Genomic DNA, 20,993 nt, shown 5'->3' on the forward strand with positions numbered 1-20,993 from the left:
ACCTATAATGAAGCTAATATCCTAATTTAGAATCTTCTGCGAAACAGAAAGGCTACTTACTGTTCACTGCAACCCACTCATTGAGATCTTCTCCCTCAGGAAGCATGACAGCCATCCGGAGATTGCCACTGCCAAGTGTGGCTTCTGCATGCTTTAAGAGCTCATACTGGTGAGAACCCTCTGGTATGTTCTTCTTTGGTTTAAATGTTTTAGAGGAGCGGCTACCACTACAAATACACAAGAACAAAAAAGGCACTTCAATACTTAAGGCATGACTTTCTTTTCTTTTTTTTCTTTTTTCTTTTTAAATATATATTTTATTGATTTTGTACAGAGAGGAAGGGAGAGAGATAGAGTTAGAAATATCGATGAGAGAGAGTCATTGATCAGCTGCCTCTTGCACACCCCCTACTGGGGATGTGCCCACAACCGAGTACATGCCCTTGACCAGAATCGAACCCAGGACCTTTCAGTCCCCAAGCCGATGCTCTATCCATTGAGCCAAACTGGTTTCGGCTTAAGGCATGACTTTCGACAGAGTCAACTACACTACATTACTGGGTAAAATAACACAGAGGGTAATCCTAAATGTCCACAAATAAAGAGCCCTAAGTTGTATTGACCACATTAAATCCTGGCAATATAGTTGCTGTACCCAATGTGTTTGAGACCCAAAACTCCTACAAAATTTCTCTATATTCTCTATTGTAACTAGGAGAAAAACAATTTTTAGTTGTATGGAGAAAACCAAGATGGCGGCATAGGTAAACACCTAAACTGCCACCTTGCACAATTTCAAAACTACAACTAAAAGACAAAACGTCTATCACCCAAAATCACAGGAAAGCTGGCTGAAAGAAAGGAGCACAAGTGCTAAAAAGCTAAAAAGCCTAGTTACAGAAACATGCAAACTGGCTGGTGGCAGGTGACTGGGCACAGCTTTTTTTCAACCCGAAGGGAAACAAGCTCCCGATCACTTTGAAATCCAGTTTCTAGGGTCACACAGGGGACCCAGATGCCTACGGGGAGAAGCTGGTCTGCCAGCCAACAGGTCCAAAAGTGAGGGTGACTTTTTTGCAGAGGTGTACGCAGCAATCATTGTTTACTGTGCTGGAACGCAGGGATGCAGGGACTTGGAAACGCAGGGACTTGGAAACACAGAAAGGCAGACAGTTGACAGCAGCCATCACTGTTTGCCATGCCCCAGCCTAGTGACATCCTGAGGTCCCGCCCCACACATTCTACAAATCCACCCAGGCTCCACACAGCTGTTTTTGCATATAAAAGGCCTGTATTGTGGTAGCTTAACAAAATAAACTGCAACTCCAGCTCCAAAACCGCCAAATCCCAAGCAAAGAGGAGAAAACTGTAGTTCTTGCGATAGCTCCTGCTGGGTGGCTTCAGACAGTAGCTGAACTGCATCCCATTGGAGATCCAGAAACTAGTGTATCTAGTGGTCGGTGTGAGACAACACCAGATTTCAACTACTCTCATAAGGGACACATTCAAGAGACAGACTCAGTGAGCACCAAAGCCCTACGGGAACAAGTCCTCCCCCATAAACGTGTCTACAGCACAGCAATTCTTCCATTATAGACTCAGTGGGTCCTCACAGCCAATTGGCCTGGAGGTCAATTTCTCCCGGTGACACAAACAACAATCAAGACTTAACTACAACAAGGGTGTACACACAGTCCACAAAGGGATGTACCACGAGTGTCCACATCAGGCAACTGGGAGGCTGACCCATTAAACCATATAGGACACCCAGGCCCACAAACCTACCCTACCAATTCAGGGAAGCAGCAAAAATGCCGAGAAAAGGAAATATATCTCAAACGAAAGAAACGGAGAACAAAAGATTAGATATAGAGTTCAAAACAACGATTATAAGGTTTTTCAAGAATTTCCTAAAAAGGCTGATAAATTTAACAAGACCTTCGAGGATATGAAAAAGGACCAACTGGAAATTAAGCATACACTGACTAAAATAAAAGTATTATACAGAGACCCAACAGCAGACTAGAAGAACACAAGAATCAAGTCAAAGATTTGGAATACTAAGAGGCAAAGGACACTCTTCTGGAGAAGCCAGAAGAGAAGAGAATCCAGAAAGTTGAAGATAGTGTAAGAAGCCTCTGGGACAACTTCAAGTGTACCAAATCAGAATTATGAGGGTGCCAGAAGAAGAGAAAGAGCAAGACACTGAAAGCGTATTTGAAGAAATAATGACAGAAAACTTCCCCCATCCAGGGAGCACACAGAACCCCAAACAAAAGGAATCCAAAGAGGACCACACCAAGACACATCACAATTAAAATGCAAAGAGCAAAAGACAAAGAGAGAATCTTACAAGCAGCAAGAGAAAAACAGTTACCTACAAGACAGTACCCATACAATTATCAGCTGATTTCTCAACAGAAACTATGTATGCCAGACGGGAAGTGGCAAGAAATATTCAAAGTGATGGATAGCAAGAACCTACAACCAAGAGTACTCTATCCAGCAAAGTTATCATTCAGAATTGAAGGGCAGATAAAGAGCTTCACAGATCAGAAAAAGCTAAAGGAGTACATCACCACCAAACCAGTATTATATGAAATGTTAAAAGATGTTCTTTAAAAAGAGGAAAAAGAAGGAAAAAGTAAAGATAAAAATTCTGAACAAATACATACCTATCAACAAGTGAATCTAAAAGTCAAGTGAATTAAAAATCTGAGAAACAGAATAAACTGGTGAATATAATAGAATCAGGGGCATAGAATGAGAGGGGATTGATAATTCTCAAGAGGAAAGGGGTGTCTGTGTGGGGGGTATGGGAAGAGATTGGACAAAAATCATATACCTATGGATGAAGAGGTGGGGGGGGGGGGGTTTAAGGGCAGAGGGTGCGGTGAGGACCGGGTGGAGGGGAGCAGAAACAATTTTAATAATCTGAATAAAGATTTATTTTTAAAAGGGAAATTTTAGTTGTAACTATCCAACTCTTCACAATACACTAATGATTCAAGAGTACAGGATGTTGCCGAAACCGGTTTGACTCAGTGGATAGAGTTGGTCTGCAGACTGAAAGGTCCCAGGTTCGATTCCAGTCAAGGGCATGTACATTGATTGCAGGCACATCCCCGGTAGGGGGTGTGCAGGAGGCAGCTGGTCGATGTTTCTCTCTCATCAATGTTTCTAGCTCTCTATCCATCTTTCTTCCTCTCCGTAAAAAATCAATAAAATATATATTTTTTAAATAATTTTTAAAAAAAGATTACAGGATGTAGCCCAGACGACATGGCACAGTAGTTGAGTGTCTACCTCTGAACCCAGAGATCAGGGATCTTTTTTTCTAATTTTTTTTTTCCAGAAAGGAAGGGAGAGGGAGAGAGACAAAAACATCAATGATGAGAGAAGATCACTAATCAGCTGCTTCCTGCATGCCTCTGGAGATCGAACCCAGGCATGTGCCCTTGAACAGAATCAAACCCAGGACCCTTCAGTCCGCAGTCCAACACCCTATCCACTGATGCAAAATACAATTTTACATCAATAAAACACAAAAATCCTAGACAAGATAGAAAAGCTACAAGTTCTTCTACCCAATTATATATAGGTAGCATCAGGAAATCTTAATCCATAATTCTAGGTATGTATAATAGACAAGTAGCTAGACATTGCCGAGACCGGTTTGGCTCAATGGATAGAGCGTCGGCTTGGGGACTGAAGGGACCCGGGTTCGATTCCAGTTAAGGGCATGTACCTTGGTTGCGGGCATATCCCCAGTAGGGGGTGTGCAAGAGGCAGCTGATCGATGACTCTCTCTCATCGATGTTTCTAGCTTTCTACCTCTCTCCCTTCCTCTCTGTACAAAATCAATAAAATATTTTTTTAAAAAAGTAGCTAGACATTAATATCATTGGTTTGCTCAAGTTTCATATTTATTTTTAAATGAATCAAATAAAATTAGTCATAAATTATTTTAAGAATTTTTAAGAGATAGATTCTTTGGTTAATGCTGGCAAGTTCTTACTATAAATTGTATTATAGCCTACTCATCATCTCTTCTCAATTTTCCCTTTCTCTCTTCATATGAATAGGAACAGAAGGACATCAGCTAGACCTGCACTCAGGAGGGTCAGAGCTTCATCTGTCCCTAATACCATCTACTTGTTGAACTACTCTGCTCTGAAATTTTAGGCTTCCAAATGTTTTCTTGATTGCTGTCCCACCCAAAATTGGTTTCCACAAAGCTAAGTAAATCTACATCATAAGAGCTTATGCTTGGGTGGAAAGAAAAAAAATACCGTATTTTTCGGACCATAAGACGCTCCGGACCATAAGACACACCAGTTTTTAGAAAAGGGAAATGAAGAAAAAAAGATTCTGAAACAAATAGTGTCCTAAAGTATTTTATGTGCATTAAAACCCAACATCACAGTCATAAACACATGTAATCAACCCTGTAAAGTAAACAGCAGCATTTAGAACATTTTAGAGCCGGGCAAGCACACAGAGACCACACAGAGCCGGACAAGTAAAAAAACTTTTTTTTTTAAGTGTATGTGTAGGCTATATTTGGACCATAAGACGCAGGGACCTTTTCCCCCCCACTTCTGGGGGGGAAAAAGTGCGTCTTATGGTCCGAAAAATACGGTAAATCTGAGTTCAATTTTGTGAAGGCCAGCTTTGACACTTATCAGCTATGTTATCTCAGGCAAATTACTCAACTTTCATTAGGCCTATTTTTTCTTTAACAGTGAAAGACTAATAAAAATAACAAAATATCACCACAACCTATATCATGGAACGGAACAACTGTAAAATAAGAAAATCATATGTGAAAAAAGCTTTTAAAACTGTAAAAGGCTTTGCAAATGTTAATATTTTCATTATCTTTCCTTTTCCTGAACCAGAATGACTAATAATAGAAAGAAATTATAGTATTGTATAATGTCCAAAGCTTTCTTTCCATGTCCATTCCCATCTTCATCTTCGAAGATTGGATGCAGAAAAACAAAACCTTACTTTGGAAACAAACGCTTTTACACATCAAGTTCAAAACTGAATTTTTTTTTTAAGTTTGCTTTAATTTTTGTTGCTATATATGTACCAGAATTCAGTGACCTCAGAATTGTGGGGCTAGATTAGAAATCAAGAAAACAAGGTTCTAGTCCTCATTTTGTTATTTTCTTCTTGTATTACATAGGAATCCACAAACTGTCATCTGGGCTTCAATTTCTTTGTTTTTGAAAGTCTGGAAAATAACTTTTTACAAAAGGGTATAGTTCAGAGATGAGAGCATATTTATAAAGTGGTTTTAGTTCCCTAGGGACTTTCATCTCCCTTCTCTATTTCTCATTTCCATGTACATTCATACTTCCAAAATGCTTTCAAGTTCCCATATAATTTTCCTTTTCTGGACCTTCTGCTTTTTTTAGGCAGAATAAACCATTTTAATACTAACCATTTTAATACTCTATATACTTTTAATAGTCATTTTTAAAATGATATTCAGCATTTTCTTCAACTGTTACCTGAAACTTCTACCAGTATCCACCCTACCCTAAAGTACAATACTGCTCCTTATTCCTAAGTCAAAAGGCCAACTGACAGACCCCTCAAAAATCAAAAGCACAAATACCAAAGCATGTACACAAAAGTCCTCACCAAAGAATACAAGCTCCTACAGCAACAGTATGGCCAAATGCTTATATATAACATTGCATTTTTAGATATTGATACAAATATGAAAAATTTTTGTTACAGAAAGTATGCTGGCCTACCACTCATCCATCTAAGAAGGAATCTGTGTATCAGAAGAATCTCAGAAGAAATATTGTGTATCCTTCCAGAGTCTATGTCTATACAAGCATAAGAATGCTTGTGCCTGTTTCTGTTTTTACACAATTGTTGTATACTAAGAATATTAAATCTTGTTTTTCATGTAATATGCCCAGGAGATTGTTTTTGTTAGATTGTTTTTGTTAAGGTAGAAGTAGATATACCTTATTCTTTTTAAGGACTTCATAGTATAGATATATATTTTTTAATTAGTCACCTATTGATCAACATTTAGGTTGTTTCTAGTCATTTGTTACTACTATAAATGATTGTATAGCCAAAACTGGTTTGGCTCAGTAGATAGAGCATTGGCCTACAAACTGAAGGGTCCCGGGTTCAATTGCAGTCAAGGGCATGTACCTTGGTTGCGAGCACATCCCCAGTAGGGGATGTGCAGGAGGCAGCTGATCGATGTTTCTCTCATCGATATTTCTCTCTCTCTCTCTTCCTCTATGTAAAAAAATCAATAAAATATATATTTTTTTTTAAATGATTCTATAGTAAATATCCTTGTGCATTAGCTTAAAGGATAAATTCCTAGAAGTAAAACTGTTGTGTAAAAGAGAATGTACATTTTTTATGATTTTAGAGATGAAAGGAGAGGGGGACGGAGATAGAAGCATCAATGATGAGAGAATCATCATGCCCCCCACTGGGGATTGAGCCCACAACTAAAGGTCACGGTTTGATTCTCAGTCACAGAATATATATTTTTAAATTTTCTATAAGGCCCATTTCCCCCCCAAATAAATTGTATCCTTGAACAATCCCATTAATGATATATGAGAGTTGTTACACATATTTTTCAATCCTCGAGAACAGCAATTCAATGCTAATTTTTCTTGGACAGCTCCAAAAAAAACGCTGTCATAACTTCATTAGAATTTAGAGCTTTTTGATTGGAATGTGAATGATATATTACATATAAGGGATGTTGTATTGATAATTTATAACATTAACCTGAAGTATTTTCTTTCCAAATAAACATCCAGAATTCAGATTTTTTTCCCCAGTTCTTTTATTCATAGTTAAAGGCCATCAATTTCTACAGCAAGCCAGGGTGGTTTGACAAGTAAATAACTGAGCCCTAATGGAAAACTCTGAGCACACATCCCTTACAATTAGCCAATTTGATCTAACTTTTATAAATTTCAACAGCATCATTTATTTCCTTTTTGAGATACTAACAAATAGATTAGGCCTCATAGTGACACCTAGGTTAACACCCATAAACTGGTTCTTACCAGCTCAACACTCACATCCATCATTTCTCTTACTTTTAACCCTTTATTTTTAATAACTGTCAATGAAGTTGGTATTTTCTAAGTTGGACTAGAGAATCTTAAGGTTGAAGGAATTGGGGGTGGAAGAGATATATAAAGAACTAAAAAGGCATTAGTAAGAGTTAGTAGGATAGATATCTGTATATTTTGATACTAAAGAATGTATCAATATGTTCAAAATTACAAGCAAATTAAAATCAATTTATTTGAATCTCTAGTCCTTCAAGGTTAAGGGAATTACTCTGACCACACAGCTAGTTAAATGGCAGAAATGGGATTCAAGAACAGTCTATTATCTTAAGTTATTTAACTTTACCAAACCTCAGCTTCCTCATCAATAAAATAGGAATAATAGCTAGCTTATTATTGAACCCTGTGGTAAGAACTCAGTATTAGTCATTTTTGCTCCACCTCTAGGTATCTCTTCACATTAGTATCTCCTTCCATGGGTCTAAAGTCTAGCATTAGCAATCAGGTACTTGATAATATTTATTAACTAGAGGCCCAGTGCACAAAATTCGTGCTCTCGAACAGGGGTGGGGAATCTTCAGCCCAGCCTAGGAGTGCAGTTAGCGGCGACCAGGCCTGCAGGGGAGGACAGGGGTGACCAGGCCAGCAGGGGAGGGCAGATAGGGGCAATCAGGCTGGCAGGGTAGCAGTTAGACATCAATCAGGCTGGCAGGGGAGTGGTTATGGGGCAATCAGGCAGGCAGGCAGGTGACTAGTTGGGAGCCAGAAGTCCTGGATTGTGAAAGGGATGTCCAACTGCCCATTTAGGCCCGATCCCACCTAAATGGGCAGTCAGACTTCCCTCTAGGGGTCAAGATTGGAAAGGTTGCAGGCTGGGCTGAGGGACACACACCCCCCTCCTTGTGCACGAAATTCGTTAATAAAATTATATAGGTTTCAAGTGTACATTGCTGTAATATATAATCTGTATATTGTACTGTGTGTTCATTACCTAAAGTCAAGCTTCCTTCCATCACCATTTATTCCCTTTTACCCTCTTCTACCTGCCCTAATACCCCCCCCCCAAAGAAAAAGGAAAGAAAATTAACAATCTGAACAAACACATCTACTTACATTTCTGCCTAACATCCCCTTTAAATCATTATTATTAATGGTGGTGCTATTGCTGTTATTTTTTGTTGTTGTTTTTGCTATCTCCACAACTTCTTTTTGTTATTGTTAATGTTAAGAGAGTAAAAAATCCTTAACATTCTTAGAAAGCAAGAAATAAAGCTATCAGCAAAGCAAAATTGAGAAACTCTGGTAAGATTAGAAAATTGATGAGACACAGTGACAATGGAAGTCTGAATAAAACAAGCTTAGTATATGTCCAAAAGATAATGGAACAAAGGTAAGAGTGATTTCCACTATTCTCCAAACTCAAAAGCTGGATGACAGCAAGGAGAACGACCCTGGGAGACTTTAGGAATTATATGGGAACTTGATTAGAGACTTTGAGCCAGTGAATTCCAATACCCTCCTCTGATGGTCTTTCTGGGAAGTAGGCAAGTGGCAGCAAATATTTAACATCAGGATAAGGCTCAGAACTTTCAGGTGTGGGATGTAAAGAAATGCCTCTATAGGCAACTTATTAAAATTAAATACTCTGATCTATGAAAGAATTGTAAGCCACAGAGTGGTAAAAAATCTTTGCAAACCATATATCTGATAAAGAATTTGCATCCAAAATACACAAAACGTTCTTAAAATTCAACAGAAAGAAAACAACTTCATAAAGAAATGGGCAAAAAGATATGAGCAAACGCCATCAAAGAATACATACAGCAAATAAGCATATGAAAAGATTCTCAACATCATCTGTCATCAAGGAACTGAAAATTGAAACAATGAGATACCACCACACAACTACCGTATTTTTCGGACCATAAGACGCTCCGGACCATAAGACACACCAGTTTTTAGAAAAGGGAAATGAAGAAAAAAAGATTCTGAAACAAATAGTGTCCTAAAATATTTTATGTGCATTAAAACCCAACATCACAGTCATAAACACATGTAATCAACCCTGTAAAGTAAACAGCAGCATTTAGAACATTTTAGAGCCGGGCAAGCACACAGAGACCACACAGAGCCGGACAAGTAAAAAAACTTTTTTTTTTAAGTGTATGTGTAGGCTATATTTGGACCATAAGACGCAGGGACTTTTTCCCCCCACTTCTGGGGGGGAAAAAGTGCGTCTTATGGTCCGAAAAATACGGTATTTAAATGGCTACAATTCATAAAACTGACAATACCAAATGCTGATGAGGATACGGAACCATTCATTGCTAAAAGGAACACAAAATGAAAAATGACATAGCCATTCTGGAAGACAGTTTGGCAGGTTGTTACAAAGCTAAAACAATCATTCTATACAATTCAGCAATCCCACTCCTAGATATTTACTTAATGGATTTGAAAACCTCTATCTACAAAAAAACCCACCTGTGAATGTTTATATCAACTTTAATCATGCCTTTCAATAGGTGAATGGATAACCAAACTGTGGACATCCTAGGGTGAAGTCCCTAGGCCTGGCCCGCGATCAGGGCCTTCAGAACCAGGCCAATCAAGGCCTGCCAGCCAGGGAGAAGAACAGGAGGGAAGGATAATGGAAGGTTGGCCAGCTGAGGCTGCAAGGGGCTACAAAGGTTGAATCCCTTGCACAAATTTCATGCATTGGGCTTCTAGTATAGATATAAAAGCCTAAGCAACTGTTACCACCAGATGATTGGTGGGTAGCTATGACATACACCGACCACCAGGGAGCAGATGTTCAAAGCAGAAGCTGTCCCCTGGTGGTCAGTGCACTCCCAAGCCAACCTCCCACTGGCCAGCCAACCTCCCACAATACCTCCCCCTGGTCAGCTGGCCCTGATCAGCCCAATCGGGACTGGGTGAGACAGCCCCAATTGGCCCCTATTGCCAGCCAGGCCAAGGAAACCCATACACAAATTCTTGCACCAGATCTCTAGTGTTCAATAAAAAGATGCCAAAACCGGTTTGGCTCAGTGGTAGAGCATCGGTCTGCGGACTGAAAGGTCCCGGGTTCGATTCTGGTCAAGGGCATGTACCTTGGTTGTGGGCATATCCCCAGTAGGGGGTGTGTAAGAGGCAGCTGACTGATGACTCTCTCATCGATGTTTCTAACTCTCTCTATCCCTCTCTCTTCCTCTCTGTAAAAAAATCAATAAAATATATTTAAAAAAATAAAAATAAAAAAGAGCCCTAGTCAATTTGGCTCAGCGGATAAAGCATCAGGTTCATTCTGATCAAGGACACATGCCTGGGTTGCAGGCTTGTTCCCCAGTGGTGGGTGTGCAGAAGGCAGCCAATCAATGATTGATCTGTCATCACTGATGTTTCTATCTCTCCCTCTCCATACCACTCTATGTTATCTACACTAACAAAAGAGAAACATGCAAATTGACCATCCCTCCGCTATGCCCACCAGCCAATCAGGAGCAAGTATGCAAATTAACCCAACAAAGATGGCAGTTAATTTGCATACGTCAGAATGGAGCAAAGACTGAAGACAGTGTAGAAGTGTTTACTATATTAAGTCATGATATTGAAAGAGAAAAATCTTGTTATTATTGCAAGGAGCAGTTGTTCTCAATATTAAAGGAAGGAATTGATCCATCATCTTTATTTGGTGCAACAAATCTAAAAGACTTTAAATGCAGCAAGAGAAATAATAGATGAATTGGGAATATTTCCTAACCCTGACACCAAAATTTCACTTAAAATTTTGGATCCTTTACAATCCTGCCCTACTTAAACATTCACATAAAAAAAAAAAAAAAAAAAATCAAAGCGAATCATACCAGTAACTCTAAACAAGCCTATTCCTGTTTCTCCCAGAGAAGAGAAACAGAAGAGGAAGTTTTCATTTTATTTTTCTAGAAGAGTGTTTTTAATATGGATTGTTTTTGTTTTTTGTTTTCATTGATTTCAGAGAGAGGAAAGGAGCGGGAGAGAAATAGAACATCAGTGATCAGAGAGAATCATTGATTGGCTGCCTCCTGCATGCCCCCCACTGGGGATCAACCCACACATATGCCCTGACTGGGATAGACTGATGCTTAACCACTGAGCCACATTGGTTGGGCTTTTATTTTTTTAATAGCACTTCCTTGTTATAGTTAAGATTACTTAATTTATTTTTAAGTAAAAGAGCAGAATTTCCCCTTAGCATTTAATCCAAAACTGTAGCCCATTATAAAGTACTCAATGAAAGGTCAAGCCTGCAGCTTTGGCAGTAATTGGAACAACTTTTACATCATTTACCAACACTAAGGCAAAGATTCACCTACAATTCCTAAATCTGCCTGCAAATTTGAAGCAGTGACACCATAGGCATCCAATGAAATCAGTGACATAGCAGTTTTGTGTCCTAAATGCTTTGAAATTATATTCTTCTAATAAAACAAACCTGACTAGGTAAAAAACAAAGTTAAAATCAGATGCAGACTACTCCTTTTATTTCATTCACTTTGAACTGAACTTTCTTTTTACACACTGAATGTCTAGTCATCCCTAGAGAATTAATTTTCCTCAGACATCTTCCCTGATATCCTAAGTTGGGTTAAAGATACCTTCTCTGTGTTCACACATGACACTATCATGTGTCTCTATTTTACAATGCACCACAAGTCTCTCAAAGATAAGGGCTGTTTCTAAGTCATCGCTGCCATCTCCTAGCAGAAGGCCTGGGTCAGACCAGATCTTCAATGTTTGTTGAACTAAATTGATAAAAGACTCCAGATCAAAACTGATAGGTAAAGCAAAAATTCTGGCAACATTTGCTAAGTTTATATTCTCACCTTATAAAAAATAGGCCCATTTATAGCAGATACAAGAGCATAGGACATACTATACATGCATAGTAGTATACATCTTATTTTTAAACTAACAGTTCAATAGTACAACTGAACAAATGGAATCATCCAAGCCCAAAAATTATAGTACAAGACTGCAGAATTGGACTTACCATAATGCTAATACTTTATAAACTTCAGGGATCCTCAATGGCAGTGTCCCTTCCATTATGTTTACAGGAGTCCTAATATGTTCCCATGGCTATGTTTTCATAAAAACTGCACAAGTAAGCTAACTGCAATTAGTTAAGACTGCTGTCTCTGACTCCCCTACCATCACACTTCCTTCTTCATTAATGTGGTATTTTAGGTATCTGGCTAAAAGGAAGTTGAGGAGGGGATATACTTACTTTACATTTTATAGGTAAAAGTATATATAATTCATAATCATTTCCATGCATGATTAGATCATTGCTAATCTCAATAAAGGAATGACTTTCAAGAGTGTTTCCACCACCCAAGCACTGCCTTATCTGGTATCATTTACACTAATGTGCAGAACCAGAGTCATCCAGATATGAGTTCCACAAGCTATTGGTACAGATGTAAGAACATTGTACCTCAAATATGTAAGACACTTAGTAAAGATTTCCCCAAATTGGGCACCCATCTTGAAATATTACATGAAATTACCAATAAAATGAGTTGAGAATCAGAAATCTTTCTAAGCTATCCTATATAATAAAAGGCCAGAGGCGTCACGACCAAAACAACCAGAGACCAGACAACCACAGCCCCTCATAAGCTGATCCCACCCCCAAGCAAGCGGTTAGGGACAATGAGGCAGGCAGGCAGAGTGGTTAGGGGTGATCAGGTAGGCAGACCAGTGGTTAAGGTGATCAGGTAGGCAGGCCAGTGGTTAGGGGAGATCAAGTAGGCAGATGGCCCCTTGTTGGGCTGACTTCACCCCCAAGCAAGTGGTTAGAAGCGAATAAGCAGGCAGGCAGAGTGGTTAGGGGCAATCAGGTAGGCTGTACAGCGGTTAGGGGCAATCGGGTAGGCAGACGGATGGACCCTCGCAGGGCTGGCCCCACCCCCCAGTGAAGAAAGAGGCTTTGGGTGTCGGGTAATGGCGTCATATAGCAAAGCCGGGCTTCCTCTCCCTAGCGACTATTTAGGAGCCATCTCAGAGAAACTGTTCTTGACCATCCACTAAAGAATCAACCATGCCTTCTTCCAGGTACTGCTGTGCTCTACACAGTCTTTTATTACTGTATTCACCAAACTATGAGAATTGTATTAACTTGACTGATTGCACTACCATGCGCAGTTTAGGAGTATTGCAAATCTTATTCATGTAGGTATTTTTCCAGAAGTTACTTTGTAATACAGCAACTGATAACTGTTGATTTTTCTTAAAGTTGTTATTCCTTGAACTACTATGTTTAGGAAAGTTTAAATTATTTTATTCGTTTTATATCAGATGTTTGATTCATCACTGTGGATAAGTGAGAAACAGGAATAATTATAATAACTGACATGAGCTCATTTCTTTAAGGGTCTTGAAGCTGATGTTCTAAGTGTCATTCCAGTGCTTTGCTCACCTAAAGGCTCATCAGTTAAAAAAAAAAGTAGTGTTGTCTGAATAAAAATGGGCAGCAAGTGCAAACAGTAGGCAATAATAGACTATTTCTTCCTCTTCCAAAAAAGCTGAGCTACTCACAGCTAATGAAAATTTCTAGAACTATGTGAAGTGGAAGTGTGTGCTTATATCAATGACCCACAAAGAATGGCCTTCGGTTTTACTGTAAAAGCTATAGTACCTCCTGAGGTGAGGAAAAGGTTCTGAGTCTTGAAAGGAATGTGGGTTAGACAAGTGTGCATACATTTGTCTAAACTAATTAAAATATACTTAAGTTCTGAGCATTTTACTATTTGTAAGTCATAATAAAACAAAAATAAAAATAAAGCAATAAACTTGAGCCTACTAAGATTTATCTTTGAGCCGAAACCGGTTTGGCTCAATGGATAGAGCATCGGCTTGGGGACTGAAGGGCCCCGGGTTCGATTCTGGTCAAGGGCATGTACCTTGGTTGCGGGCATATCCCTGGTGGGGGGTGTGCAAGAGGCAGCTGATCGATGACTCTCTCTCATCGATGTTTCTAACTCTCTCTCTCTCTCCTTTCCTCTCTGTACAAAAATCAATAAAATATATTTTTTAAAAAAAGATTTATCTTTGAACTATATAATATGAAAATACTTTGCATGTTGTTCTTAAACATTTATATAATTTTTTCTTTACTAACCTTTTTGCCTCTAGTTCTTAACCTATTTTGAGCCTCTGATAATCTGAACCACAGTACAAACCTTCTCTCTAGAGAAATAAAAAACATATTTTGAATACAGAAATTCAGGGAAGGTTCTCAGATCTGTTCATAAATCCAGATAAAGAACTCCTGCCCTATTCCTGTCTCTCAGGCTAGCATGACAACATTCATTTCTAATATCTTTTGAGCTCCACATTTATTTTCTAAACCTATAGATGTACTCTTCTGGACAAAACTACACAGACATTCAGGATAAATAAGTATAGGTCTTTTATGCAATGAAAAAAAAACAACAGATTATAGTCTACGGTTTATTTTTTCTACTAAATAATAATTCTAACAGAAAAGTTTGATCATATTTATAGAACAATTTATCTTAAAGTTCAAAACTATGGAATTTGTAAGAAATTGGATGAATTAATATTCTTAAAAAAAAAATAAAGCAGCTCATGTTGATACCGATAAAATCTGATAAAGTGTCCTGGAAAATGGGAACAGCTCTCATTTCTTTTATTTACTGAAACTGGAGAAAAATATTAGAAACAATTATGTAAAAATTAATCATTTTCTCCTATAAATCTAATTTCAAATGCAGCTAATTTGTTTACCTGAAAATAAAATAAAAATAATTCCTGATTTACAGATAAATTTTACCAATGACTAATTAAGATCAAAAACATTAGAGATTTAAATAAGATTTGCTAAAGCATACTTCAGAAGCATAACCTGAATAACCTGGAATATCACTTAAAACTGATAATAATGAATAAATAAAAGATAGTTTCTTCTAGCTCAAATTTGGATTAACCTGTTTTCTTATAAAAAATAAGTTATTGAACTATTCATTGAAAATGACTTTTAGATTCCCTACAAACAACAAAGACAACTCAAAAAACATAAAGCAGCTTAACTTTTTTTTCACTCAGAGACACTATACAATTATGGATGCTAACAAAAAGGCGATATAATTAATTAGTACTTATAAGAAGACTATTTTGAAGAGTGATGGTTAAAGATGGTGAGCTGAAAATATACATTAGCTTTCATTCCCTACTCAAGGGGACAATAAAGTTAATGTTTTTTAAATATCCTAACCCACATGTGTCAAACACAAGGCCCGCGGGCCAAATCCGTCCCGCCAGGCCTTGCAATGTGGCCCACACCGCGCTGTCATCACTGCACTCCGCTGCGTTTCCATCACAATGACAGTTTATGACTGTTCAGTAAACCATTCGGCCGGCGATTTAGGCTGGATTTTAGAGTTTGGCCCCTTCTCTGATTGAGTTCGACACCCTTATCCTAACCCCAAAAGATCAGAGAGAATGAAAGAGGAGACAATAACAAAATTTTTTAAATTAGGAAGTAGATAAATAATTTACATAAGTAAGGAAACATAATCCTAAAGCAAGCCAATTTAGACCACACATCTCACAAAAGGTTCAGGAATTAGTAAAAGTAGGATACTGTGGAAGTGGGAGTGAAGATGAACGTCCAGACTTTCACAGTCGGTTTAAAGAGGAATTACATGCCATGGCGCCAATACCTGGAATTTAAAACTAATAAAGAATAGCACAAATGAATGAAAAAGAAAGAAGAAAAAATGCAACGCTCCGGAAGATGGTTGCCAACAAAAAGGTAGACTGCAAGATAGTGCATGAATGAGAGAGCGAAAGGACAGTATTGGTCCCACGGGGAGTGTTTATTGGTGAGTTGAGGGACAGCTATCCTCCAAGTGACTGTTGGGGATTACCAGATGGGGTTCCCCTGACCAGGCAACCTCAACTGCTGCTGAAATCCCTCCTGGAGCAAACGACTCTGATGCAAAGACCAGGCCTTCTTAAAGGGGAGAGTGGCTGTTATCAGAAGTCTAAAAATCCCGGGAGTCTACAACAATAACATCCAGGGAATAGCTGTGAACCCAAGCACACAGGATCCCAAGAAGCATGAATATGTGGATTTGGAGGAGCTCTGCACCTTCTCATGGAAAGGTCAGATTTCGCTTAGGAAAAGGAGAGTAAGAACTACATAACCAGACACTCATAGAAGAGAGATCATGGAGAGACAAAGAAACAGCCCACATACGAAAGAAAAGGAGGCATCACCAGAAAAGAAAGTAAACAAAATGGAGGCAAGCAACCTGTAAGAGAAATAGTTCAGAGAAATGGTCATAAGGTGACTGAAAAAATGGAAGACAAATTAAACAATATGTGTAAGAACCAAGAGGAAGTGAAGAACCAAGAAGAAATAAAAAATGACATCACTGCCATAAAGAACTCAATAGAAAGCATCAACAGTAGACTAGAAGAAGCAGAGGACCACATCAGTGAGCTAGAAGACAAGGTAGGAAAAAGTACCCAAGCAGAGCAGCATCTAGAAAAAAAATTAAAGAACAGGAGAGCCTAAGGGAACTTTGGGACAACAAGAAACAAAACAACATCCTCATAATAGGGCTACCAGAAGGAGATGAAACTGAGCAAAAAATAGAAAACATGTTTGAAGAAATAATGATAGAAAACTTCCCTGACACAGGGAAGAAAAAACTCACACAAATCCAAGAAGCTCACAGACTAAACCCCAAAAGACTGACGCCAAGGCACATTATAATTAAATTAACAAACACCAATGACAAAGAATCTTAAAAGCGGCCAGAGAGAGAGAGAAAGTTACCTAACGATCCCTCAACAGAAACACATCATGCCAGGAGGAAATGGAATGAAATATACAAAGCCATGCAAAGCAAGGGTCTGAATTCAATAATACTGTACCTAGGAGGGCTATCAATTAAAACTGAGGGTGAAATCAAGAACTTCACAGACAAAAAAGGACTGAGAGAGTTTATTACTACCAAACCAGCAATGCAAGAAATACTAAAGGGTTGCCGTAAAAAGAAGAAATAGGGCTGAAACGGGTTTGGCTCAGTGGATCAAGCGTCGACCTGCAAATTGAAGTGTCCCAGGTTCAATTCCAGTCAAAGGCATGTACCTTGGTTTCAGGCACATCTCCAGTAGGGGGTGTGCAGGAGGCAGCTGGTCGGTGTTTCTCTCTCATCGATATTTCTGACTCTCTATTCCTCTCCCTTCCTCTCTGTAAAAAAATCAATAAAATATATTTTTGAAAAAAAAGAAATAAGCGAAGGAAGAACACAGAGATAAAGAATAAAAATGGCGACAAATATGTACCTAAAAATAATAACTTTAAATATAAATGGATTAAATGACCCAATCAAGAGACATAAGGTAAAAAAAAAAAAAAGAGAGATGGGGGAAAAAAAAGACATAAGGTAAATGAGTGGATAAGAAAACATGTCCCACGTATCTTCTGTCTACTGGAAACCCACCTCAGAAAAAAAGATACAACAGACTCATGGTGAAGAAATGGAAAAAGGTTTCTCAGGTGAATGAAAATGAAAAAAAGCTGGGGTAGCAATACTTATATCTGACAAATTATGTGTCAAAGTGAAGGACATAAAAAGAGATAAGGAAGGTCACTTCATAATACTAAAGGGAGCAATCCAACAAGAATAAATAACTCTGGTAAACATACATGCACCCAATAAAGGAGCACCCAAATACATTTAAAAAATGCTGGAGGACATCAAGGGAGAGATTGACAGCAATACAATCATAGTAGGGGACTTTAATACTCCACTATCACCAATGGACAAATCCTTTAAACAAAAAATCAGCAAAGAAACATCAATCCTAAATGACTCACTAGATCAGATGGAATTGACATATTCAGAACATTTCACCCCAAAGCCACAGCATATACATTCTTCTCAAGTGCACATGGGTCATTTTTAAAGATAGACCATACATATTGGGTCACAGGCAGTTTCTTCAAATTCAAGAAGATAGAAATCTTATCAAGCATCTTCTTAAATCACAATGGCATAAAACTGAAAATCAACTACAACAAAAACAATTCAAAAAAAAATCAATCACATAGAGACTAAATAGGATGCTATTAAACAATGACTGGGTTACCAGAGAGATCAAAGAAGAAATAAAAAACATCACGGCAACAAATGACAATGAAAACACAACAATCCAAAACCTATAGGACACAGCAAAAGTTCTCAGAGGGAAGTTCATAGCTCTACAAGCCTACTGAACAAAACAAGCAACAATGGTAATAAATTACCTAACCCTACAACTCAAAGAGTTAGAAAGACAGCAATAAGAAAAGCCCAGTGTAAGCAGAAGGAAATAATAAAGATCAGAGAGGAAATAAATGAATAGAGATCAAAAAGAAAAAAAAAACAATATAAAAGATAAACAAAACTAAGAGCTGGTTCTTTGAAAGGATAAATAAGATAGATGACCTTCTAGCCAGGCTCATCAAGAAGCAAAGAGAGAGGACCCAAACAAACAAAATCAGAAATGAAAGAAGAGAAATAACAACAGAACCCACCGAAATACAAAGGATTGTTAAAAAATACTATGAACAACTCTATTCCAACTAACTGGACAACCTGGAGGAAATGGATATATTCCTAGAAAAGTACAACCTTCCAAAACTCAATCAGGAAGAATCTAAAAATCTCAATAGGCCTCTAGTCTATTCATATTTCCCCAGAAATCTTTGGAAAGGAGAAATTAGAGCAGAATGAAGAGAATCACTCATACCTCCACCTACCATCATGAAAACACTTGAAGATGTCATTGATATAGTTTTTTTAAAGTTGTATGTAATATACACTAGGCACTATACCAGGTAGTAGTAGAAGCTTAAAAATAGTTTTAATAATATAGAGGTTCCTTATACCCACCACTCCAGGCCACTTTACTCTCTATCTGTGGGACAAAGGATTCCAGCCACTTCCTTACCGTTTAAAAAATACAGAGTTAGACTGGAGAGATAATGGCAGCAGTGCCAAAACCAAACAGGGCAGTCCCCAAAATCCATCCAATAGAAGCGGCCCACGCCAAAAATATAGAAACAAACATCTGCAAAACTCTTACTATTTTGAATACATGAATATACTATCGGGTCTAGTAATAATTAATGTCGTTTTTAAACATTCGTTTAAAATCTTGCTTGGCGTTGACTTGTATTGACATAACCTTCAAACACGTGGTATCTACAGAACGTGTGAAGTGCAATTAACAAGTTTTGCTTGAAAAAGTTTGTGTTTGGTTTGGTTTTTGTTGCAAAACTAGGGCTAAGAAGATGGCAGATGAAGAGCATATTCGGCACTGCATGCTTTACGAGTTCCAATTAGGAAGAAAAGCAAGTGAGGCTGCAAAAAACATCTGTAGTGCTCTTGGTCAAGATGCAGTTAGCACCAGAAAATGCCAGCGTTGGTTTGAGAAATTTCACGAGGGAAATTTTTCGTTAGATGACAAGGGTGGTCGAGGCCATGTGTTTTTGATCAAGAAGCTCTTCAATCTCTTTTGGTGCAAAATCCTCTAATTACCCAACAAGAGCTTGCGACAACTTTAAATTGTTCACAAAAAAACAATTTCCAATCAATTGCGTGCACTTGGCAAAGTCCAAAAGTTTGGAAAATGGGTTCCTCATGAGTTGACCAACAACAACCGTAATCAAAGAGTCACAATTTGCAGTTCGCTCCTCTCTCGTCAAAACCGTTTGCCGTTTTTAGAGCAAATCGTTACCGGAGATGAAGAATGGGTGCTGTATGTTAATTTGAAAAGGCGGCCTCAATGGTTGGACAAAAATGAGGCTCCACAGCCCACGCCAAAACCTGACTTGCATGCGAAAAAAGTCATGTTGTGTGTTTGGTGGAATTTTAAAGGAATTCTTCATTATGAACTTTTACCATCTAACAAAACCATTACAAGTGCAGTGTATAGTGCCCAATTGGAAAGGTTAGCCCAAGCTTTAAGAGAAAAAGAACCCGCGCTGATTAATCGGAAGGGCGTAATTCTTCACCACGATAACGCACGACCGCACACTGCAAGAATCACTGCTGAAAAACTGCGCCAGTTGGAATGGGAAGTTCTCCCTCAACCTGCATATTCTCCTGATATTGCCCCTTCCGATTACCATTTGTTTCGTTCTTTGCAAAACTTTCTTCTTGGAAAAAAATTTAATCATGAAGAATGCCTCAAAAATGCATTGACCGAATTTTTTGCATCAAAATCACAAGAATTTTACAACAGAGGGATTAAAATGCTTCCTGAGCGTTGGGCACAAGTAGTAGAAAACAACGGCAACTATATTGTTGATTAAATTTTGTTGTATTGTTTAAATAAATTCGATTTAAAAAAAAATATTAGAAAACGACATTAATTATTACTAGACCTAATAGGTACAGCTTATAACTTTTATAAATACTAAATACAACTATTTTAAACTTCCACACTAAGAAATTTGTATAAAATGTGACAGCAATACTGTTGAAACGCCCTAGTTGGTTTGGCTCAGTGGATGAAATCTCACCAAAGAATTTTTAAATTATATTCTAGCATTATTCTAGCCTGCAGACTGAAGAGTCCTGGGTTCAATTCTAATCAAGGGCACATGCCCAGGTTGCAGGCTTCATCCCCAGTAGGAGGTGTTCAGGAGACAGCCGATCAATGATTCTCTCATCTTTCTCTCCCTCTCTGAAATCAATAAAAATATATCTAAAAAATAATAATGTTAAACATTCATTAGCCAGTGGACTTAAAACTCATGAGTCAAAAGCAATTATTGAGGAGCATATCCATGTCACATGCTAGTCTCTAATTTTAAGATTCTTGAAGGCAGAGACCACAACT

General features: G+C 38.2%; 1 protein-coding gene across 3 annotated transcripts in view; it reads right to left on the bottom strand.

The window, feature by feature from the left end:
• MOB1B (MOB kinase activator 1B) overlaps nucleotides 1-20,993 on the bottom strand; it is a 48,123-nt gene that overhangs the window by 19,922 nt on the left and 7,208 nt on the right. For all 3 annotated transcript variants that reach the window (XR_006739814.1, XM_045571880.1, XM_036414382.2), the window contains exon 2: nucleotides 61-227. Coding sequence is in view for 2 of the 3 variants with exons in the window: in XM_045571880.1 (XP_045427836.1) it covers nucleotides 61-227 (167 nt within the window). In the remaining variant the exon portion in view is untranslated. The remainder of the gene's footprint in view (nucleotides 1-60; nucleotides 228-20,993) is intronic.

Source organism: Pipistrellus kuhlii, unplaced genomic scaffold (assembly GCF_014108245.1).
Source record: "Pipistrellus kuhlii isolate mPipKuh1 unplaced genomic scaffold, mPipKuh1.p scaffold_m20_p_1, whole genome shotgun sequence".
NCBI lineage: Eukaryota > Metazoa > Chordata > Mammalia > Chiroptera > Vespertilionidae > Pipistrellus > Pipistrellus kuhlii.